The sequence below is a fragment of the Periplaneta americana genome, chromosome 7 (genome assembly GCF_040183065.1).
Source record: "Periplaneta americana isolate PAMFEO1 chromosome 7, P.americana_PAMFEO1_priV1, whole genome shotgun sequence".
NCBI lineage: Eukaryota > Metazoa > Arthropoda > Insecta > Blattodea > Blattidae > Periplaneta > Periplaneta americana.
In genome coordinates this window covers 91569534-91596131 of record NC_091123.1, presented here as the reverse complement: position 1 = coordinate 91596131, position 26598 = coordinate 91569534, and the positions used below count along the sequence as shown (strand labels likewise).

At 33.7% G+C, this 26598-nt stretch overlaps 1 protein-coding gene across 2 annotated transcripts in view; it reads right to left on the bottom strand.

The window, feature by feature from the left end:
• Window positions 1-985: 985 nt before the first annotated feature.
• LOC138703290 (post-GPI attachment to proteins factor 2-like) overlaps window positions 986-26598 on the bottom strand; it is a 159036-nt gene continuing 133423 nt past the window's right edge. Inside the window, exons 6-7 of one of the 2 annotated variants that reach the window (XR_011333077.1) lie at window positions 21584-26598; window positions 986-21368 (exon numbers count right to left, since the gene is read on the bottom strand). Coding sequence is in view for 1 of the 2 variants with exons in the window: in XM_069831055.1 (XP_069687156.1) it covers window positions 26502-26598 (97 nt within the window). In the remaining variant the exon portion in view is untranslated. The other variant, XM_069831055.1, reaches the window with a different exon arrangement.

Below are 26598 nucleotides of genomic sequence, written 5' to 3'. Positions count from 1 at the left end.
TCACTGACAATCCTTTGTATTTGGTACTTGTATATATCATGCTATTAGGAGTGTCACCTGGTAATTGTAATATTTCCTTTACTGCGCTTTTAATCATATTGTCAGCTTAATATAGGAGTCTGTGGTCTGTAGCTTGTGGTGGTCATTGTTGCCAATTTAGTGACTGCTGAGATCTTATTCTTTTAAAATATTTGTCAGTGACATATAGTTACTTATCCGTTATTTAAATAGGGTTACATACAGTACTGTTTAGGTACTCGTCAATGATAGAAATAAAGTTTTAATCATTAACACTATATGAAGTAAATTAATTTTGCACTGCTGTTTAGCGATTTTCCGTCAAGGAGTATTGACAATGTTTGGTTCGAGTTTGAATTTTGAGCTTTACTGCTTCAGTACGCAGTATCATTATGTAATGGTTAACATAGACGTTTAAATATAGTACTTGTTATTCGTTATTACTGTAGTGGTTTGTAATATAATAATGGATACATTTGTCATATGAGGAGTAAAGACAAAACTTCAGTGACACAAAAGTGATTTGTGTTGTAATGATGGGACTAGGCCCAGTAAATCCAGCCTACATGAAAATAGTTTTACTATGCGTGCTTTGTCAAACGCTTTTCGAGGCCAGAAAAATGGCAGTGAAATAGATTTTGGTTATTTTCCAACATATCTGAATGTTACTCAGTCGCAAGCAACTTGAAATTATTTTATTAAGAAATTTAATGTGTTGCGTAAGCTTCAAAGATTCACGTTACTGACTACACGAAACAATTTATTGTATATATCATGTACATGTATGTTGTAAGGGAAAGGGTATGCCTTTTTTTGACTTGAGGTATGACAGGGGAAAATTTTGGGGTAGCATACCACCTCTGCTTTTTTTTCCACTTCCCTCGTGATCATCCCTAAAAGTTTGTAACATAGTCACTGAATCACCTTGTGTGTGTGTATACACACACACACACACACACATATATATATATATATATATACACAGGGCTGTCATGGGGGCCATATGGCATATGAGAACCTACGCTTTTTTAATGAATTATATGGGGAAGAGAAAGTTTTGCCCATATGGGCTCTTACACCATATGGGAACCTACACTTTTCTAATTAATCGTATGGGGAAGAGAAAATTCTGGTCATACGAAGCCATACAGTGTATGGGTGCCTAAGTTTTGTACACGGAGGTCTAAATTTTTACACGGAGTTTGTACTGATCTTAGATTATCTCTAGCTGTTCCTAATATATCTTCTTTGATGTTCATAAACACAAACTGTCCGCCTCTACAGTGCTGGACTTCAGCATTATATATATATATATAAAAGAATGGTTGAAAAACCCCTAGTACTGCAGATACACGCTAAAGTATTCATAAAGCCAAGTGTGTGTGCATCTACTGTGACAGCTTCAGGAGATCTTCAAATCAACCTTATTTCACAATTAAAAGGTAAAGGAAAATAATTCCTTTCTTTTAACATAAAAACATTCATTAAATGATGGTCGGAGGAGTAGAGAAAGTAAAATATATTTCAAGGGAGAAAAGTATGGTCAAGAAAAAATTACCATGACAACACGGTACATATGTGTGTGTCTTTATTCTATTCTTAAACTATAAAACATATTTTAACAACAAATCCATACAAATTTATTGGGGGGGAGGGGGGGGGAAGAAAGCTTATTATGGCATATGACTATTTTCAGAATTTTTTCTACATAATGAGGAATCACGCTGAATACCATTTTGTGGTATGCATAATCAGTTTAAGAGTTTTCTTTTGAACTGTTTGTGTTATGTTTTTGACTATGAATTATACATTATACATAATCAGTTTAAGACTTTTCTTTTGAATTGTTTATGTTATGTTTTCGATTATGAATTACATTATAAATAAAAATAAAGAAAAAGTATCTTAACCTTGTAGTATTTTTTATTCCAGTTGATGTTAGTTTAATGACAAACAGAAAAGAAAAAAATAAATGGAGTAAAAACAGTGACAGAAGTTAGAAAATCAGAAAAAAGAAAACACGAACGGGGTTTAAAAATTGAACAAGGCTCTATTGTACCCGAGCAGAATCATGGAATAACATCAGAAATATCTGATACTATGATATTTTCGACAATGCATACAATAGTATATTCAATAACAAGAGAGACTGAAAACACGAAATTTTCCAGTCTCGTCACTACTACTGCTACAAACTGCATTTCCAATAGAGGTCTGCATGGGCTCATGTCACGCCCGTGGAACTAGGTCCAATCCGGCCCACTTATGCTTGTCAGGTTCAGGTCTTAAAGAAACTAAATCTTTTTTTTCTTTCTGCGAATTATATATTGATTGAAAAATAATGCGAAGATTTTAATGCATGCACAATTAGATGTGCATCTGGCACTCATCCAGAAAAATAGAATATCTATATCATAAGTTATTGTTCAGTTCGACTTTGTATTTCGTAACAGCATTTGTTTCACTTCTACTCTGTCTTAGACACAGATCATTACTTGTTTTACCTGGGAGACTGGAAGATTATTCTTTCTCATGCTCCTACTGAAGTGATCTCTCTTGCAGCTGTTCCTGACCCTGTGGCCTCTGCTTTATCTGCTTGTCTTCAAGTTTCGGGTCAGGCTCGGGTTGATAATTATAAGCTAATCTTGTGTTTTGGGTCTAGTTGAGCTCGGGCCAGGCCTAAGAATTTTGGTCCATGCAGATCTTTAATTTCCACATAAATATCTAAATGACTGGATTTCACCTACTCGAGACAATGCTGCAAATGTAACTACCATAGGAGGTTACATCATTAATGAATAAATTCATTTTTAATCTGAAATGATTAAATCAAGATCCAAGCCTCTTAACATCATTTAATTACATACTGCAGTGATTTAGTATAATAAAATGTAAACTGAAAAAAAAATTAAATATTAATCTTTATTTGGAGCCAGATGATTAACCTCTTACTATGCCTTTTTGTTTTTCTATATTATTTGGATATAACCGATACATTTTACATAATTACAAATTTTTCAAGCAGTAGAATTAGTTTTCTTCGTTCAATGACAGACTATGAACAGGAAGAGCTCAGGATCAATTCCAGTTGGAGGCAGGATTTCTCATTTTGTTATAACTTCCAGAACGACTCCAGAATCCATTCAGCATCCATAAAATTGTGTGCATCGTCTTCTGGGAATAAAAGGTGTCAGTTTTATCTTCTTGTATGCCTCAATGGTATATACTAGTGTATATATACTTCGAAACAAAGACACGAGGTCCATTTTTATGTCCATTACATAAAAGTCCACTAAATTATGACCCTAAATACAGGGTGGTTCACGAGGAAAGGTAAAAAATTTAGGATACGATATCTTAGGCCATTTTGAGTAAAAAGTTCATATGAACATAGATCCGTTTCAAACGATGGCGGAGCTAGATGCATTTTTTTGGTAAAACGTCTCACACCAATGTGAATCAGATGTTAACATATGCTGTTGACGTGAGACAAGGTCACCGATTACAATTAATGACGTAACAATGGACTATGCATTGTGAGCAATGTAGATAAGAGAAGTTCATCTCACAAACCAGGTTGTGGGGCATTACAAATGTCCAATTGCCTGCCCTTGTCTGATGTAATGACACAGCACCCTCACATAACAAAAATACAGTACACTATCACTTATCAGTTCACAACAGTTCAGTTAGCTCCTACAGTACAATAGTTATACAGGTACAGTTATCGGAAGTGTTAAGTTGTGTTTTTCAAGATGCCTTATAAATTTTGACTACAGAATATGCCGATATTGTGTATGTTTATGGTTTTTTTGCGATGGAAGTTCCTTGCGTGCTGTCGCTGAATATGAACAATGCTTTCCAAACAGAAAGGTACCATATCAAAGAGTATTTACCGTCTATGGGGTTGGATGAAAGACTTGGTATACCAAAGGAAGATGGAAACGAGAGAGGCGCTAATCAACTGCTAATTGCATGCTGCATAAAGAATAGCTACGAGCAACTCTCCCGAGGGATGAGCGCGATTCACGCCAGAGTGCAACAGTGCATTGAAGCAGAAGGTGGTACCTTTGAAAATGTGCGAAAACATCGACCCCAACGTCTAGAATATTGGGTATGTATGCATACGTGAATATAAACTTTAAATTTGTCTGTTATCTGTCTCTAAATACAAGTTAGTACAATGGAATCCCAGAAGTTTTTGTGAAATCAAAGAGCCATATCTCCGTAACTGTTCGAAAACGGACCCATATCCATATGAACTTTTTGACTCAGAATGACTTCAGAATTCACATCCCAAATTTTTTACCTTTCCTCGTGAATCACCCTGTATATGTCCAACTAATTACTTGTCCACATTATTTTAGTCCAAAAACACAAATTTTATGTCCACTTCACTGAACTAATTCGTCTTCTGCTTCTTCATCTTCATAGAGATTCAAACAATAATATTAATAGTTTTAAGGTAAGTTGTCAAGTTACCGTACCTTCTTTCCTGCGGTGGTTGTAATTCTGAGCAATGTTCCACTTGTCTTAAATTTACCAGGTACGATCGTTTAAGCTCAGCTAAATGGACATGGAATTCGATAACTGATAATACAAATTGAAAAATCAAGTACAGACTGTTCTGTAACTTCAAAGATTAAAGAACTTAAACCTAGAAATAAAATAATAAATGATTAACAGGAGAGTATGTTTATAGCTGCAATAGAAAGGGATTAAATTTTAAATGTCTACCTAAAAAAACTTTGTACAATGTTCCAAGTTATGATGCAGAAATAAAGAATAACTGCTCTTGTGTGTATTCTAAAGCGAATGAAACAATTAAATTACCCTTGCCATCACTGAAAATGCTACGAGACCAACAGCATTTAAAACATATGAATATAAAAGTGTTTTCCAGTTATTTATTTTTAGGATAATGTGGGAAAAAAGGGGATATCTGGGTGAATTAGGCATATTTTGTTAATGTCTCTACAAGAGTTTACTTAGGCTTTTGAGCAAAAATAATTAGTCAGAGGAAGAAATGGTACTGGTGGACAGAGTGCGAATTCACCCAACCATACCAAATTTAATAGTAATTACTAATTAATCTCAATTGCTCTTTTTAAATACCAAATAATTTGCCACTGGGACAGCCTGAAAGAAAGATATCACAAAGTGTTACTTCGAAATTTGCTTGCTGTCAGTGTTCTTCAGTTCAAAAGGAAATACACAACTGAAGATAATATTTACATTTTGACACAACCACCTGAAACAACAACAAAATGTTGGTACAAATTATGGCCCTATGATGAAGAACCAATTGTAGTCATCAATAGTAAAAATTCACAGCTATTGCAAAAATTCACTTGTGGATGGTTCACAAGATATAAAGTTTTTATTGAAAAATAGATCAAATTAATATAGGTTATGGTACTTTGAGTACTGAAGGATTGTAGTGTACGATATTGCTAGTCATACACCATGCGTTTTTTTTTTAAAGCAAGACGTAAAGCGCTGCAGCAAGACCGTTCTTTTATTACATTTGCTTCACTGTGGCTATGCAGAAAATCAAAACATCACTTTACAAGTTTGCTGCACGATCCATCATGGTGGAATGGATGTTTTGGTCTTTTACAACGTTTATTATTGTTAAAATCGTCTAGTAATAATAATTCTATGTCATTATCATGGAAGTCGAAACTATTTAATATGTTCGGTTCTTTTAAGGTTAAATTTATTACTGCAGTAATAGATGTCAATATTAATTGTCCACCATTTTGCAGTCAGTTGACCTAATTGCGTTTTTTTTCGACCCTCATTTTGCTGCAGCATAGGCATGAAGCACTTAAGAAAAAAAGCACGGACAGAAGTAACAAACTTGCTTTCTAAATGCATAAAATGTTGCAGATGGAAAACGAATCAGATGAGATAGAAACATCAGTACTTTGTACATTATGCTGTTATGCTTTTACAGGAAGTCTTCCAATAAAGAAATAAACAGTTACGATTTAGAAATAGAATTAATAATAATAATAACAACAACAACAACAACAACAACAACAATAATAATAATAATAATAATAATAATAATAATAATAATAATAATAATAATAATAATAATAATAATTTTGTAATTCAGTATTCCAGAGTGTATAACATTATTTGGTGAAAATATTACTTTCTGTAAAGACATTTTGTTATTTTTATCTGTCTCCATCCCAGGAATCTGTGGAGTGACTTCACGCATACGGGGTGGAGTCTATCTGTGACGGAGTGTATTGCGGACAGCATCAGCTCGAGTCCGCTAAGGGGTAAGATGCTCGTGATAGAAGATAGAGTTCAGATAGAAATTATCTCCTTCTGCAAGCGATTGCTCGCTTCATTCAAGCAATGCCTCCCCCCAGAACAGTCAATCACCCTAGCCCTCTCACATACCACTTACGTAGAGGTCTTGTTTTGTCTCTCTACTCCACAGATTCCTGGGACAGACCACAGTACAACTACACAGACAAGACAATGCATTTTATTTTTATTATAATAAGAATAAAAATGAAAAAAGGATAACTGAAACATGTAAGAAAATTATAGAATTTGAACAAAAGAGAACTTTGATAACATTTACTTTAGAATTGGAAATGGATATGGCAGCTATCAGAATAGTATATTGTAATACAAGTGCAGAAAGAGCTCTACTGCAAAATGAATATGAAAGTGCTCCAATTATGCGAATTTTGCAATTGTCATTTCTGCAAGTGTTACACGCTTTTTTTTTTCTACGAAAGTGACAGAATTAAACAGGCAAGGGAAAAATATTTTATATATGTCAAAATGACGGTCTTCATATTTTATCTCGAAACATGTATAATATTGTAAGATACGTTTTCAGAAGGTGGTGATCTCATGGCAACAATAATGTAAACAACAGTTTTCCTTTCTTTAGTCTGACATTTAATTCTGTAATCACAGTTTCAATAATGTGTCAAAAATAATGAATTCTAGTGAAAAAATGAAACTAACGAATTTACGATTAATATTAAAATTACCACCAATAACAATTGAAGACCTCCCTCGAAAAATTAATGAAATTGTGACTTCGGTGGGAAAAGTAATTTTGAAGCATTCATTTATAATAATAAATGATTGCATTCAATGGCTGAATAAACTTGTATCCTTGATTAATCAAATGGTTCTGATAATAAATATAGGCCTAACAAAATATGCCCCTGAAATTATTTTCCATTAGCCTGTAACAGGATTTATAGATTTGTTGGTTACACCCTTATTTGAGGGAGTTCTTCAAGTTGTAAATCACTGTGGAAACGTTTCATTCGAATATTATTATTAATAAATTGTTAATGATTATAAAAAAATATCCTTGTGTAGATGCATTTATTAGGAAGTGTGCAGAAAGTGAGTGTGGAAAATATCTTCTGCAGTCAATGAAGGAAACCTCACTTTTAGTGTCAGTTTTCTTGTCGGAAATGCAGCCTTCCCATACATTCGTAGAAAAAGTTATGATGATAAATAAGACAAACATGAGTCACAGATAATATGGGATCATTTGTTTGGAAAGTGGAGAAAGTTAAAAATGTATGGATGAATTATTTTAAAAACCTACTATATGTACCACAGGTTGATTCAGATGAGGTAGATTTATATAGTGAGATAGACGAAAATGATGAACAGTAGTAAAATGAAAAACAATCGGTCATCTGAAGTTGATGAAATATCTGTGGAAATGATTAAATCCAATTCCAAATTTGTGCCAATGGTTGTACAGAATAACAAATGTTTAGATGAAACACGAAATGCCAGATGATTGGTACAAAGGCATAATTTGTTCCCATTTATGTTGTTGTTTTCTAATGCCAGGCATTTGACAATAAAGTCATTTGACCTCTTGCACTCCAATATTTTTCAAAGATATTATCATGGTCAGACAATGAAGCACAGATTTTTGTTCCCATTTATAAAACGAGAGGTAAAATAAATTGTAGTAACTACAGAAAAGTAACCTTATTAAGTCATTGCTTTAAAATTTATGAGAGAATTCTCGCAAGGAAATGAAATAATATTTTGGAACCAACTTTCGGGGAACAACATGCCTTCTAAAGTGGAAGATGTACTATAGATTTGATTTTTTGTGTCCGGGAACTCATTGAAAAGTGCTGGGAAAGAGGACATATATAGTTTTTTCTTTTTTATAAATTTTTAGAAATCATATGGCAGTGTAAAATGGGAGAAGATAATGAGAAGCATTACAAAGTTTAAAAGTTCCACAAGAATGAATCCAAAGATTGAAAACAACATATGACAAGGTGTAAAAGCACAGTAGACTTGACTAAACAGTATACAACAAATACGGGTATTAGGCAAGGAAATGTTTTGTCTATTTTTTTTTCTGTGTTATGATGAATGAGATTATAAATATGACAGCAGGCAAGGGAAATAAACCAAACCTAAAATATCGAAAGATGCAGACAATAAGTGGAATATAAAGTTAGATGGAAGAAATCTTATAAAAGTTAATAGCCTACTTTTAATTATTTGGGATCAGAAGTAAACTCATATGCGAAAATACAATAAGAAATCAGTATAAGAATTCAAAGAAGCATGATTGTAAGTTTAGTGTGGAATGCAGAGATACCTATAAAATGTAAAATTTTTTAGTACAAAAGTTATTTTAAACCAGATCTTACATATGCATCTGAAATTTGGACATTATACAAAAAAATAAATTAGTAGAATTCAAGCTGCAGAAATAAAACTTTTGCGTGGAATTTTAGAGAAAACCAAAATGGACAGAGTAACAAAGGAGAAAATTAGAGACATTTTAAATATAGAACCTCAGATAAAGTTAGAAAGAAATAGACTGAATACCGAAAGGATGAAGGAAGACAGATTACCTAGAGAATGTTGAATTTGAAACTGAAAGATAAATGGCCCAGAGGAAGACCTCGAATGAAGTGTATTGACCAAATTAAAAATAACATAGCAGCTCGTGGTTGCCAATCCAAGGATTGGTCATAGATTACCTGACATTCACCTTACGGTTGAGAAAAACCTCGGAAAAATCCAACCAGATAATCAGCTCAAGTGGGAATCGAACCCATGCCGAGCACAACTCTGGATCAGCAAGCTAACGTGTTACCGCCTGAACAATGCCGGTGGCTGTGGTGGTGGCGGCGATGATGATGATGATGATGATGATGATGATGATGATGATGAATTCAGTGTTATGGAAATAAAACTGCCAGTAAACCTATTCTTGTGTTATTTTATACTATGTGCAACATTGCCTTTTGTCTTCCACCTGTGCAAAAGACAACTAATTCTGCTTTATATGTTGTACGTATGTGCTCACAAACTGCAATGCATTTATGGTCCCAATTTCTGGCAAGCAATGAACCACCGCTGGAATTTCCTAAAGATCATAAGCTCCATTATATTTTGTTGAACACTGATTGTTTTAAAAGACATATGGGAATACTGAACAAGGAGCAAATTTCCTTATGTTGAAGAAAAAGATTTTAATACAAAAATTACAAATCTCTTAAAAGTAACAGGTCTCATAAATCAGATTTTCAAACCAAATTTAATTCACAGACATACCAGAATGAATATTTACACAACACTCACAAGACCTACCCTTACTTATGGAAGTGAATTACTGACTATACGCAAAATAGACCAAAGCTGATTGATAAATGGGGAATGAGATTCATAATATGAACTTTATCCTGTGCTCTCTTTCATCGCAAGTGAAATGAAGAATAGATATAATGGAAGGGGAATTAAAAATAACTCCAACTGTAATCGGAAAAATTGGCAAGACCATGTTGATAGAATGAATTCTGGAAGAATACCTAAATTAATGCTGAATTATCAACTAAGAGGAAACAGAAATTTAGGAAGACCCTTCAAAAGATGGAATGATTCTGTAATGTAAAAACTGTTGTTAACAAGTCTTACAGGCACCAAGCAGCAGCAGCAGCAGCAGCAGCTCAAATTTAAATTAATGGAGGAAAACAAGAGTAATAGGATTATTGAAAAATGGGACAAAGTAGAAAGGAAGCCATGGGTGTCCACAAAAATTACCCTTATGATTTTCAACAAAAACTCGCCATGACAAACTGCAGCAACACACGAGCAAAAACGTAATTAATATCCTACTAACATGCTCATTTTAGTACTTACACAAACAAACACATAATGTAACAGGATTCAGGCAACAGCTACGATGAATCAAAATGATACGAAATGTCGAGAATGTAGTAGGCTCCGAGAAGAAGGATGGATGAAATTCTTTTTCTGGTGGGAAGAGAATGCCAGACAACATATATTTCTATAAATTGTAACTCTCCACGGAAAAGCTGTGACATTTTGGCATTTTTACTATGCTAGTGTTTTGGTAATTATCATTTCTCTTCTTATTCTTGAAGGAAAGGGGAATTTAAAAATAACCAAATTTATGAAGATAAAAAATTACATTTTTGGTCAAAATTATGGGCTGAGAATTAATAATTTTTTTTTACGATCATCATATAAATCATCACAGTAAATCTTGAATCTGTCATACAATACGAAATGCTATTACTTACTAGTCATACTTCGTAATTAAATAACCAATTGGAGAGTGTGTGTGGGTGTTTTTTTTAGACAAGCAGTAATTTTATTAACGATTTAATACTCCCAAATTGCATGTAATACGAGACCTGTGGTTGGTAGTTGAAGATTTTTATACGAAACACCATGGTATAATATAAAAGTGTGACGAAAGAACTATTCTATCTGAAGGTCATTAATTAAACATAAATAATTAGTAGTAACAAAGTTATACTAAATTTCAAATTCTCTTGGAATAAATATGGTTCTATTATTCAAAATAGGTACTGCTATTAATAGTTATATAACTGAAAATTATACACAATTGTACTGTGACAATATAGATTACTGATGTTTATTTAGTTAAAATTACAATTTGCTGACTACCCTTAAGTAAAATGAGTATTTTGGTTTAATGAACAAAATTTATAGTATGAATAAACAAAAAGTAAAGAAACAATATGAGTATTATAGATAATGTCCAGATCTATATACATAGTAATAACAAGAATTCAAATAAAGTTCTTAGTTAGACATGTGTACATAAACATGGAAATAATGCACTCACTGAAGTTAACAATATACTGGTGTGAAAGTATACGGTCAGATGTACACAGAAGATAAAGCATAATCTCAGTAAATATAATAACTGGTCTTCAAAAGCATAACCAAGATAATCTGTAACTCACCTCATTTTCTAAGTTATGTATGCTTTAGAACTGGTTAGTAATGAACATAATTGCAAAACTGCAAACTGATATTAAAGAGAATCCAGAAGCAAAGTAGAAACTTTTGAATTTATTATTCCATATCTGTACCATATTAAAATTTAAATATCCTTAATTAAGATCGTATTCAATATAACAAGATTCATCTTAAAAGAGATCAGCATTATGGGGGGAAAGGAGAAGAAACTGGAGAGAAGTAATGTGGAATATAGATATTTTTAATACTAATAACAAATAATATTATACTAGTTTAAAAAAAAACAACACAGGATGCTGGACACTAATAAAATTAATCAATCTGGAAGATGTTTCGTTTGAATTTCTTCTATTGCTTAAATATATGCGAAAAATAATTTTGTAACCTTCAAAACTTCATATTTTTCACATATAGTTAAAATAAAATCAATCTCGAATGGCAGCAAGCAGCCATTACTTCCCCCCTTACACACAACTGTCTAAAAAAAATTCCCTACTAGCATTTAGAAGTGGTTTTGCAAGCTAAACATAGTGAACAAAACATTTCAGTTAATAATACATAATATTTACATAAAATTTAGCTATTAAAACATCTCATAAACTATATTTAATAAATGAAACTTGACTATAAATCAGTTACATGTGTGTTAATAGCTGGAAAATATTTTAAATATAAGACTAGAAACTTCAGTTTAAAACATATTTAAACCCTGGAAATGACTACAAAAATTCTGTTCTGATTAATGTGTTTCAAGACATATAACAGAGAATAAACATGAGACAAAACTGGCATTAAGCATCACAATGGATACTTTAACATCCCATTTCAACAAAAAATAAATATTATTAAGTAACATTACTGGTAGTCATCAGCCCCATCGATTAAGATACACCTTATGAGCAACAATACATATAGTACATCCTGTGACTAGAATCGTTCAAGTATGAGTTAGCCTGAATTGAGAGTTCTCTTTTATAGAATATGCGTGTATACAACGAAATAATGAAGTTTAATTCTATTAAGAGAGAGAAATAATGTAAAAGAGTATATCAGAGATTATTTACGCTCAATAAGCAAAGATAAAGAAATCTTTACTCTCTTGATGGTGGTAGAATCCACATTAGAGAGAGGGTGGGAGGAAAGCTGGCATGAAAAGATGAATGAAACTAAGAAATTTACTGTCTAGTAGTTCATACTGTTGAAACATGTTAAACAAAACTGTATGTCGTAATTTTATTCACAGATGTGTTTTATGAAATGCAAATAACATATGAAGAGTACACAGGAAAAAAGATGAATGTCACACTGCTCTTAAGGGTGACGTCAGTATCTAATTCAATTGATTACTACAAACTTTAGCGTTGTTCTTATCAAACCTGATAAAAAGGAGAACTATCACCACGAATAGTCATCTTTTCTTAATTTTTAATATGAACAGCAATAAATTTTGCAGTAATATAGTGAATTAGATCATTATCTGACCCTTAACACAAAATGTGACATTCATCCTTTTCCCGCTGTAGGGTACTCTTCATATGTATATTCCATTGGTTTTGAAACAAGTTAAATATTACAATTTATTACCTTGCAATAAATATCTTTTCAACAATATCCCTCAATTACTTTAATAAGAAGGTAAGAATTAATGATAATGCACGTTATGCATCAATTTTCATTATAATTTAATTATTAATATTTCTCGTACATACAATAATTTGTTATTCAAAATTATAAATAACAATTTCAAACCCAACCTCATTAAATTCATTAGGAACTACTTGTCGGACTGCATACTCTAAGCAAAATTAATGACACACTACTGGATCATACCAGAATGAATGCTGGTGTGCCTCAAGGCAGCATGCTAGGTCCATCTCTATTTCAAATTTATATCAATGGCCTGCCATTTAATGAGAACTATAATAGCATCCTGGGGCTGTATGCTGATGATTTAGCCTTTATGACATCACTGTTCAACTAGGTAGTAGCCATAAACTACAAAGACATCTGATCGAAATTGAACTCTGGCTACAAAAGTGGTGTATCATGTTGAATAATAAAAAAAAAACCAGGCCATCATATTCAGTAGGCGAAGAAAAATTTTATATAACAACTATACTAAACTTAATATTTACACATCACCAACTGAGTGGAAGACTTCAATGAAATACCTGGGAATTATGTTAGACAGAAGATTAAACTTCTAATCCCTCATTAACATAAATTACAACTAGCCCATTCTAGTACTGTGCAACTGCATCCTATTTTAAACACAGAAGCTGTAATCTAAATATAAAGACAGCATAACACCATATAAAAGTGTCATTAGACCGATTTTGACTAATGCCTATCCTGCTTGGGAACATGCACCAGAGAAACACTTATTTAAAATTACAATTCTTCAGAACGAAGTATTATGACTCTCTTGGAGCTACCTTGGGTCACCCCTGTGAGATTAATTCATAGTGAACTTAAAATTTTGACTGTAAAGGAGTTCATAAGTAACTTAGCATTTCCAACAAACAACAAAAGTTACACTAGTAAAAACACCCTAATCTCCAGTCTACGAAATATAACCCTGTGCTTAATAAGCATAAATGACAAAAAAGTATCTTGCACATACTAGCATGGAATGACAACATCCCTGAAGATGCTCAGATAGACGAACTGGCGGGTCAACAATAATTATTATAATGTACATAAATGACATTGCACTGCAGACCGCATAGCGTACTACTAAAAATTCAAACAACCTTTTGATTATATGTTTCAGATCATTGAGCAATGCTGCAGCACATTAATGGTAACTTATTGTAATTTTTATGTAATAATAAAATGAAAGTGAAAAATCCCTCATAAGGGTTGATTTAATGGTTTTTTTCTGAGAATTCATTAGTCACACGGTAAGCCATTTTTGGCTAGTCAGCACATTCATTATATCCTTGGTGTTTTCATGTTTTTCCTCGGACAATACGACAAAATATGTTGGGATGAGACCTATCAGAAATGGGCCATGGACCTAATCCCTTCCCTCTAAATTCCTCCCCTCCCCCGATTTATAACTTGTGTTGGGCAAGTCCGTGGTCCAGGTAACACAGGGGTTTTCTCCAGGAAGCTCCAGTTCCCCTGTGACATCCCAATAAATCTCCATCATCATCTCATCTCACTGTGGGTGTAATGTAGACCAGCTTCCTAAGGCATACACTGTCGGTAAATTGTCTACACCACTGGCTTCATACGGGTGAATGACAAGAAGTCAAGTACTCGTCACGTGGCTAATGAGAAAGACAGGCTTCGGCACGAATTGGAGTCACATGATTATCATGGTCTAGTAATGGTCATCGTGACAATCGCCTAATATAAATATATGTCCAAAGTTCTAAAAAACAAAGGAATTTCTATATTAAACTCATGTTAAACGTGCATTTACAAATAAACTTATTCAATGTTGGCCATGTTATGACTAAGAATGTGACGTCGCGCCATAGCCTTTCTCGTTAACCATGTACCCGCCATTAGTTAAAAAAAATCCTCCCCCCCCCCACTTTTGTAAATTGTTGAAGTCCATGTGATTCTTTGGAATTGCTCTTCCTCAGGCACTGGCTCTGTGATCAATCCCGATGACTGCTGAGTCATCTACCCTCTCCAGGCTCTTGTGTATGCCAACAATTTAAAGTCTAAATGTATCGAAAATTATAAACTCTATAGCATCTACTTAATAATATCTACTGTTGTATATTCCGAAAGCAATCTGCTCTGCAAATTGCTTACTTTACTTTTTAGGGCTTTTCCACTCTTCAGCAATTATCTTGAATTCCCTTCCCTCATCCTTCACAGTCCATCCAATCTTCCTCCTGCAGCCGCCGTTCATCATTGCAACACCCCAGCTCTCCATGTTTTTCTTGGTCGTGCACACTTCTGTCTTCCACAGGGTGACCACTGGAGAATTATCTTCGGTAACCTTTCCTCCTTCATTCTTCTTACATGTCCATACTACTCTAGGATTCTCATCTCAATTCTTTTAGTTACTGGCTCTTCCATATCCATCATCTGTCTTATATCTTCATTCCTTTTCCTCTTTTTATCCCATCTACCTCCAATGCTTCAATCTTCGATTTAAGGCGTTCAACAAGTGTCCATTCCTCCACTCCATAAGTTAGAATATTTTTTACAACACTTAAAAGAGTCTTTTTCTTTATGTTTGTAGATAACTCTACTCCACATTATGATTCATCTTGTTTATCTTATTTTGTATTCTACATCTGCTTCACAGCTGCCAGATTCGTGAATAATCGACCCCAAATACGTAAACTGTTTTACTGATTTAATTGTTCCCTGAAGTAGAATAATACTTACTTAACATAATATAGCCACCCATTTAAAAACTTTTCTTTCTCTAAAACGTACTATATATTTGAATTGGGGAAATAAATAAACTGCTAATTCACAGAGATAACAGCTTCAGCAACTGTGTACCTAGTTCTATAAATTAACATGGAGACATGAGATAATTACTCTGCCATTACAATTCTCTCTGGCTCCACTCCTATCTGATACCGAAATTCATTAAACGTTTTATTAAAATATTATATACAACTACACATCAGTATCTTTTATTTTTTCTGTAAGGTACCCTACAAATTGTGATCGAAAATATTGAACTGATAAATATGGATGCATGTGCGTGTATGTGTATAGAAGTGACAATTTTTACGAGTAAAAGTATTGATCATCTCATCAAACAATTCATAAATTAAGAAATTTTAATTACTTGGTTTGGAGAGACCTCGACATAAAAAATTAGATTTCAGCACTATTATGAAACAATGAAAACAACATTATTAACAGGGACCATATTTTTTGGTATGAGGGTGATCCATCGTAATGTCAATTGTAAGATGGCTGTGCACACAGAAACATGGACACACATGTAAGTGCATAGTGTGATCCATTTTTTCGTCTGACGGGCACCTCGCCAACAGAAATTTGTCAACTTGTTGAGGTGTACTGTGCAAAACAGCACTTCTGATGGGAGGTACTGGACCATTCTCCCTACAACCCCAACCTGAAATCCAGTGATTTCCATTTCTTCGGACTGTTGAAGAAGCACCTGGGTGGTAAGTGATTCAACACTGATATGACCATTCAGCAAACCATCATGACTGGCTTTAGGGACTTGACACAGATTTCTTCTATGCCAGCATCGATGGCTTGGTCTACCATTGGAACAAGTTTTTGGATAAGCATAGTGATTATGTTGAAAAGTAATCCTTACCAGTGCCCTACTATTAGTATATCTGCCTGTGAAATAAAGTTTATCCATGAGAGCTCTTGTTACCTTACTTTTTGAAGTAATATATATACGCGAAATTTTCCACAATTAGATTCTTTGTTACATTTACCCTTCTAGATACCTAAAAAATACCATACTTAGACAAAACAAACTCGCGGAATTTGGATAATTGTGCGAAATATGTCAATAATCACAAATTATACACTCTACTGGAAAAACTACGAAATATGCACCAAAATTGTATTCAATATTCTTAAAAACATGTTTAGTCATGGATGCAGTTTTGATAGACCCAGGGTGCACCAGGAGAAGGTGAGTCTATCCTTTGCAGCACTGAAACTCCATGAGAAATTTGCGAGGTTTCCTAATGCACCTTCTTGGTCACAGCAATCAACACCACCAAATAGACTGAAAACACAAAAAGGTTTTCCTGCAGAAAGTGCAACAGGTCAAATTGAAGTATGGAATTCACTCCAACCTGAACAGCTTCCGCTCCCTGACAACCTATTTGAACTGATGACAATCACATATGAATTAGATCTGAGAAGTCCCATACATCACTACCTGTGCAACTCTCATCTGCACTAGAAACAATACATGAATGTTATCCAGAGACTGAATGGTTACATGTTTTTACAGACGGATCCTGCATTTCATTTGATGGATGTTCACGAACAGGAGTATTCTGTGAACTATTCTAATCATATACAACTTTAGATACGAACAGAACAGCTTTTAATGGCGGAATTCAAGCGATATTCAATGCTCTGCAGCAACTCCTATGAAGCACATCATCTTACTCCTCAGCAGTCATACTGTCTGACTAAGTCAGCAATCCAGACAGTAACCAATTTGAACAGAAAAGCTCGAATACCTTCAAACATCATAACAGATTGCAGAAATTTACCTACATAGCTCCACTATTTACAGAAGAAAATTGCTTTTCAACAGTTCCCATCTCACTGTGGAATCAAAGACAATGAGCTTGCCAAAGAGGGAACTACAATACTTCAAAGTTCAACATAGGAAATATCTTATCACATGGCAAGGATCATATATTATCGCCACGCTCTCATGGTTAACATTCGGCAGGTCTTTGAGCGGTATCGTGCATGACATTCGGCAGGTCTTTGAAATTTAATTGTATTATTGTTTTCAATTTCTTATGTCGCTGCTCCAATCACTTGCCTCAATTTCAATATTGCAACCAATAAGCTACTTCCATCATTAAATGACACTTACTTGTCTAATCCACGTGGACTAAAACCGAGGTTGCAATGTCTTGTGCTCAGGACGAACATTAAGGTATGTGATTAAAAATTATTATTAAAGAGTTATTATTAAGAGTTAAGAATGTAATGTACTCGTATATGAAATAATAATAATAATAATAATAATAATAATAATAATAATAATAATAATAATAATAATAGCCATTTAACAATTTAACAAACTAGTGCTTATTCTTATCAAGGAAGTAGACGTGACAACGTGACGCTTAGAGTGAAACCTACAGAGCAACTATTGGTCGGCAAAATTATGTTTTAAAAGCACACCGCACGTTATTGTATGACATGTTAAGCATGAGGCCACGGTGATAATATAAAAAAAAATCACTGATGAACACAATCAGAAACTTGAATATAGAACTCAGGACAGAATATCAACAGCCCAGCTCACAGATATTTCTGACTGTTCAATAAGTGAAGCAAATGAAACAGTTGCAAAGTTAAGAATGACAACAGGTTGTGACTGCCTGACAAAGCATCTCCAATGATTACGGATCTACAGCAGATCTCTCTAAAACTTCTGCAAACAGAATTCCACCATGGATGCAGAACATCTATAATATAAAAAAAAAAGTCTGCACTGCTCTAACAAAGACATCCAGGGAGAGGTACTGGAAAGCCAGAGACCACCTGCAATCCTATCATATTTAACAGTCCTTTTACGTATCTGGATTCATTGTTATATTAATTTTCTTCGAGACAAATGATGTAAATCAAATGCTTTTGCTGCATTAAATAAATAAAAACATGTTTGTGACTTTTGTTTCAGTTAGTTTATCAATTGTTTGAAAATGCCAATATTTCTGTATTTTTCCTATAAATATTGTATACACTCAGTTTTACTATCTCTATGGCTATAAAAACAAGATTAATTTTTGCAGTAAACTGTAACAAAGACTGAAGAATGCTGTATGTAACATGCATGTTTACCAAGCTTTGTTTATGTTTCGGTAGTACTGATATATGTGTAAGAAAAAAAAAAGTAACAAAATTGTATATTAAACAAGATATAATATATTTAATTGACAACTTATTTCATGACATACCCACTAAATTGACAACTTATTTCATAAAACATAAACTGAGAAAATCGCAGGTTTAACATCGAAATCACCCAATTTATTTCACCACAAAATATGATCCCTAATTATTAGGAAAACATCAATAACAAAATGAAACATTATTATACGGAAATGAACACTGTCTTTCTTATAATACTATGAACAAAATTTGTTTTATCATGCAGGAAGAATGCTCGCTTATAAGATTTACAATTACATAACTGTAGAAAAAGGATTCAAGGATACTCGCCAAAAATGAAGACAACTGTTTTATCAAGGATATAAAAAAATGTGTTTCAATCAATTGTACTGAAAATATTCTCACTTTACATGGAAGCAAGATGATTTTTTAAGCGATATATATATCATCATCATCATCATCATCGTCATCATCATGAGCCTTCATGTATTAGACCCCAGTGGATCTGTTAAGGTCTCATGCCAGCATTTTTAGGTCGTCCTAAATTTCTTTATCCTCTTAGGACATAAGATATGTTTAGGCCATCAAAGCAATATATGTATTAAAACAATCATAGTCAAAATAACAAAAGAATTCTGTTTCAATCAAGATGTTAAATACCATACTTTCTAACAAAACTAATTCTCATTTTGGGTGAGATTTACAATGGGATTCTGAACAAAAGTACTTGAAGTTGATATACTGAAGTAAACAAAGTGTAGTAGTAAGAATTACATAAACAAGTCCACGAAACATAATATTTTTGTAAGGAAGTTTTCAAATAACTGATCACAATTACTTCCATCTATCATAGTGTATAAATTGATTAGTTAATGTGCCGAGATTTATTAGATTCAGTTCCCTCTTATAAACATTTTTATAAATCGTTTATTGCATTTCGTGTAATAAAAGGATAATGTGGATGTGCAAATGTCATTTTTTTCGCTTCTATTTATGGTAAAAAAATTGTTTTAAAAATCGGAAATGCACAAAATAAAGGACTCTTTCAGTGTAACTTAATTATTATTAATTCAACTCCTCGTGTACTGCACTACATTTCTTTAAACTTGTCTTCATAATTAAAGACACTATGAATAGATTACCGGTACCGTATGAGATGACAGACAATAATAGAGTTGCTCTGTCCACCATAAATCCCAAAGGATCTGTACATGGTCAAATCTTGGCCTCCTCCCCAGATTGGATCGAACCTGCCCTTCAAATGAACATACATTATACGTTTTCCATCCTCATTTCTCAAGTTTTAAAGATATCTACATAATTACAGGGTGATCCGTTTGGGTATGGATAAAATGAAAACATCGTAAAACATTTACTACTGGACTTTATTTGTTGAAACTTTGTGCATACAACACTGAAGGATGGGAGATTCCTCAGAGCTTAACATGACCCCCACTGCGCACCCTGCACAACTGATAACAGTGATGCAATTGAGCCCCTGTCCGTTGTAACATAAGAGGGGTGATTTATTGAAAAGCTTGAGTAATTTTTATTCTGAGATCATCAATGTTCCTGAGTTTCTATGAATAGACAATGTCTTTAACAAAATCTTACACGAAGAAGTCAGGAGGGGTTAGATCTGGGGAGTTTGGGGACCAAGCCAAGCGACAGCTGCTTCTTGTACTGAGTTTCGCCTGTGATCTCCTGCATGTTTTTTAACACAGAATCTGTTTCTACAAATGTTCGATACCACAACATTATGGAATCGTATTTAGGCACATTACGCACACCATACTCACATCGAAATTCCCTTTGAACTCTTTTAGCACTCTCAAATTTAGCATACCAAAGAACACATTGTGCCCACTGTTGATTTGTAGTAGCCATTTTAATCATCTACGATATTCATTTGTCCTTTCAGATAATGCACTGTTGATTGCCATATATGGAAACTCCCATCTTTTAATCATAATATAACCAGCAAGAAATTTTTGCTACTATCATAATGGCTTTATAATAATAAATTAATATTATCCATACCCCAACTGATCAGATTTTACTATTAATACTGAATTTAAAGAGTTCACTGGTATTGAAATTAATTTATGAATGCAAAATGTATAACTGAAATTAATGATGAAAACATATTCTAACTAATTAGGTTTAAACAGGGGCGGCTTTCGAAGGGGGGCTGCGGAGCTGCAGCACCCCCAGACATTTATGGCTCTTGTCTCGTTTTATGTTGTGAAATACAATTATTATACAGTCTCTATTTAGCTGTTCGAATTTTTTTAAATTCCGCTCTCATTGACACGCACGCAATCGTTAGTGAAGTCACTTTCTCCCCTGGTGCTGCCAGAGTGAAGAGAGACAAGGACTATGGGTGAAGCCACTTCCTCCCCTGGAGCTGCCAGTCTCGTCTCGGATGCTTTGCGCGTTAGTTTTACTCCTCCCCCTGCTGCCCCTGGCCAGGAATCCAGAGTTTCCAGGAGCTGCAAAATGTGCAGCAGCTTGTCAGTAGCGCGCAGTTTTAAATACATTTTCTTTAATGTTGTGAGTATAACAAGTGCAACAATGTTTAATTCTGTACAATATTTACAGTCTATTCAGTTCAGTACTTTAACAATTCAGGAGAAATGTGAAATTAAGTGCCCATCAGTTGAATCTCATAATGGAAAGAGCCGCTAGACAAAATACAAAGGCTCACCTATTTTTTGCCAATTTATCCAGTATCCCTGCTTTCTTCTCTCGATTTCCATACAGTCTGTATTAGATTAATGTGTTTCAAAGACAATTCCATCAGATGGGGCAATAAGATGGAGTTCTAAATAAGAACAGTAAATGTTGTTCATGAGAAGAAGAAGCCATTGCTGGAATGTTTTCAAACCATAATGGAATCTGAAACATCTAACAACATCACAATAAATGAGGCAAGCGCCTTGGTGCGTGCTCTTGAAGATCCTGAATTCAATTTCTGGCTCAGTTTTTTTCATTTATTGATGTAATCATGTAGATATATTATACAACCAACTACAACAACGCCAGTTAGATATTTCTAAGATTCAAATCTGCATATAAAAAATTAAGGTATGGTTTATTTAACGACACTCACAACTGCAGGGATTATATCAGCGTCACCGATGTGCCGGAATTTTATCCCGCAGGATTCTTTTAAATGCCAGTAAATCTACTGACATGAGTCTGTCTCATTTAAACACACTTAAATGCCATCGACCAGGGCCGGGATCGAACCCGCAACCGACTATGCTACCGAGGCAGACTCTGCATATCAAGCTTTGTTAATGCCATACAGACAATACGGAACAGTGCACAGTAATGTTGAGCAGCGAGATCTGTGAAAATGAAAACCCTAAAAGCGTCGTAAGGTCGAAGTGATTCAGGCAAGAGTTGCAGCAGCCAAGGAAATGTGTCACCTCAACACAAGCTAACACCCGATTCCAGTTCATAGATCATCTGATATTATCTTCTCTTCTGTGTCAAGAAAAATTTGAATGCTACAAAAGCTTATTTCCTGAAAATGACCTAAATGTATGTGTGAAGCTTTTTCTAATGTTTGATAAAGACAAACTAAAAACGGAGCTCACTGTGTTGTATCAGAGACAAGAATTCAGAAATATCAGTGACGCAGTTAAGCTCTTGCAGTTTCTTCTATCTAAGAACTTGCAGGTCTATTTTCAGAAGTTGTGAAACTACTACGAATAGCTATCACCATACCAATGACAATTTCCGAACCAGAACATTGCTTTTCGTGTTTGAAGAGAGCAAAATCCTATCTTAGAAATACGATGAGAGAAGAGAGACTGACCGCATTAGCTACGTTTTCCATTGTAAAGATTATGTTAAACGACATATCGGATTTTAATAAGATGATTCAAAAGTTTGCAACCTACAAGGCGCATGGAACTAATCTTAAAATAAGGTAAGTTGCATGGTTTATTTTTGTATGCAGACCCCCTGAATTCAATACCCACGAGCCGCCACTGGGTTTAAATTAACTGGCTCGAAGAACTGTACCATGCTTTGACTAATGTTATGCAATTGTAAAGCTGGGGGTAGGGGTTGGCTGTTTCATACTCTTGGTAAACAGTTTGTTGTTTGTAATGGACAAATAATCAGAACAGGCATTGTGTATGGTTACACTGATTCTATAGGCTAGCAACAATATTAGCTATGTCAGTCGTAAACAAGTGGTTACATGGCTTTCTCAGCCATTTAAAATGAAATTAGCATTGGAAAAGGTAGAAAACTATTGGGTCTAAATAATATTACTTTCGTCTTAAATATGGAGTGTAAAGAATTTAAATGAATTAGTTAAAATAAGTATCAATGAAGTTTATATGTATTAATAAACAATATTCAAAAGAGATCAAAGTTTGCGAAAACTATTTGTATTTAAATAGTTCAACAACAATTTTAAATACTGAATTTTGGTTTAATTACTGTCAAATCCTAGTAAAATTCCAACACTGAAAAATCACGTGCATGCATACAACTCCAACTCACTCAATTACTCTATAAGAATGGCCAAAACAAGTTCATGGAACTTCATTATTTTCGTTAAAATCTGAATGTGGATATCTTGACAGCTATATTTGCTCCAAGAGTATGGAGGGAAACAATCAATTTATGATAATAGAGAACAGTAAATGTACACAATCTATACACGTCTGTTACCGTCAATTAATCTGAAACTAATCCACTGTAAACAGCCTAACTGCTTCTCTGTACATCTATCCTGCTCTACAGTGATTCATGAAGAATTGTTTTTTTTATTAATTGGCCTATTTTACTATGCTTTATCAACTGTGATGGTTACCTAGCATCTGAGTGAAATGAAGTGATAATTCCAGTGAAATGAGTCTAGAGTCTAGTGCCGAAAGTTACCCAGCATTTGTTCTGAGGGAAAACCACGGGAAAAACCTCAACCAGGTAACTTGTCCCAACCAGAAATTTGATCCCAGGCCCGCTCGTTTCACAGTCAGACATGCTAATCGTTACTCCACATAAGTGGACAATTCACGAAGGTCATCAACTTTTTTAAGTAAGAAGAATCATCCAATCATGAGTCCATAATCATTTATTTGGTAAAAAATAAACGCATCATTATGAAGCTTGCACTACCTAAGTCATGACCTTATTCAAACATTACTTTTAAGTCGTAACTGCGTGGAAGAGAGTATTACTAAAATTAAGATAACATGAGCTATGTTTGCAAAATAGATGTGAAAGTCAAGGACAAATTAATGTCAATATCGGTGGCATTACCAATATGCATTTCACAAGTGTCTGTGTAAGTGTACTGATGCAGAGAGCAGTACATTTGAATCTCCTATATTACATTAACACTTGGTACGTATGTAGCTATGAACATAAAGCGTAAATATTCTATTTATAAGCTTTTGAACGTGATTTAGAGCTGTGAAAGCCTAGCGTTTCATACATTAAAAGAGTTATAGTTCTGTGACTGCTTGAAATTTGTTCATATGAACTTTACTTGAAACCTCTCTGAACATCATTATCCTAAGTTCTTACTTTTCTTCGTGAATCACCCTGTATATTCCATTTATATCTCAACCCCCATCCATTTGCCTGCCAATTTGTCAACTTATGTGAATTTAACAAGTATTTTAAATGTACAAACATTTTGCTTATATCCTATAATAAATGAATTTCCAAATAAGCAATTGTCAATTAAACATATTACATACATTTAGAAATATTGCACACTGCCACTATCCTTACATTAATGCGCCTAGAGCACATTGATTGTACGAATGTATATATTTTTATATTTTTTAAGACTCATAAGAATGAAATTTCGATTTCTTTACCTGTAATACATTGTTGTAATGGGAGTTTTTATGCACACATGTACGTAAGTATTATTCTCACAATGTTATCCATTTATGTAATATAAAAATTTAATAACTGAGAATGAAGCTATAAATAACTTACGAACACTAGCACTTCAACTAATAATGGTTCAGAGAACATGTTAGAAAGAATACAAAACGAGTATGGGTACCCACCATCTCATAACAGATATATCATTAGTGAAACAACTAGATGAGAAATCATTCTGAAACCAGTAAATCCAAGTGAAATTATGTAGTGGACAAAGAGGGTTTTTGTGTACATTTCCTTTTTCCTCCTGCCATCATTTCACCATTAAATATTATCTATAAGGTGAAACAGATGGGCAAAGTTGTACTACTACAACTTATATGATGTATCAATGCATCTAACGATTGATAACAGACTTGCCCATCTATGAGGAAAACCCATGAATTTGATTCAATACAGGCACACTCGTGCAAGCACAAACAAACAAACAAACAAACAACACACAAATTCTGCAACATGATCTTAGTATGTGCTAAAAACATGTTAAGTTCATTTCATGTTCATGTAAACTGTTTCAGGAACTTTGTATAATTTTTATTTATTTAAAACAGCAAAACCAAAGTTCTAATATTTAGTCTGCTACGTCTTAATAATTACATTTATTTCCCTCAATTGAGGAGTATTGAAGGAGCCACTTCTATAGGACAGTTTTTTTTATAGAAAAGAGTAACCTTTATAGAACAGAGTAGTATGGATTTAGTGTTAAACGGGTGTATGGTATAAAGTAATGAATAAAATCTAAATTAATTTTAGCTAGCCCAATACAAATATTTTTAGCCACACCTACAGTATTTCGTCCAGATTTGTGATTTTAAATTACATTTACACTTCTAAGATTAACAGCCCCAGAATGCTCATTTGCTTGCAGGAATTTGTAGCTGACAATTATCAAATGAATTTTGATACTGTCTGAAACAGAAGTTTAAGAGATAAGTTTTGAAAACTTGAGATATAATCGTGTAAAGACAGGTAAAAAATAACTTACACGTGCATAAATACAAATTTATAAATAATTTTAAGAAATGTTTTATTGCTCACATTACTGGCAATTGCAATAATCACAATAATTATAATGTAAATTAACAATTGTGAAAATGTGAAAGAGTGGCCAAAAACCCTTATCTCTTTAACCCCACAGCCTGGTTTGCTGTATGTGTGTACGCAGCTCTCTAAGATAGTTCGATAGCAGTTCTGTGTACATGTACACATCATGCATGACTGCACAAAATTGGCAGCAGTTCATCATTATACTGGAGATATTTTCATGGGGTTTTTTTTTAGTGTACTGCAGAAAGTCTGTTGCTTACTGCTATATGGTTGTATTATGTTTAACCATTTCGAAAATAGAAATAAAAGAGTGATGTCATATAAATTTAATTCTACTAGACATTTAAATATTGCTTCAGCACTTAACACCAGGATTTTTAAATACTGGGTTGAGAAATTAAGGGATTATTTTTAGAAACAGAACAGGATCAGAGAGAATTTCTAAACTTCATATGTCTATTCAACCACAGGGCTATTATAAATCACTAATGAACTATACTCATTATATGATTGATGATGCTAATGCTTGTAAAATTGAGTATTTTATACAGGCCTCTCATGTAAATATTTCTGCTGGTTGATATTAAGGGAATAAGTGATGAATTAATTCAAGCACCTGATTATTATGAATATTAAGAGTGAAATTAATACTATTAACTGAACAAGACTTTAAAGACAATATAATACTCACCATTCTTCTCTCCCGCTAGTGCTACGAACCAAAAATGAATAGGACGTAGGGTACTCACT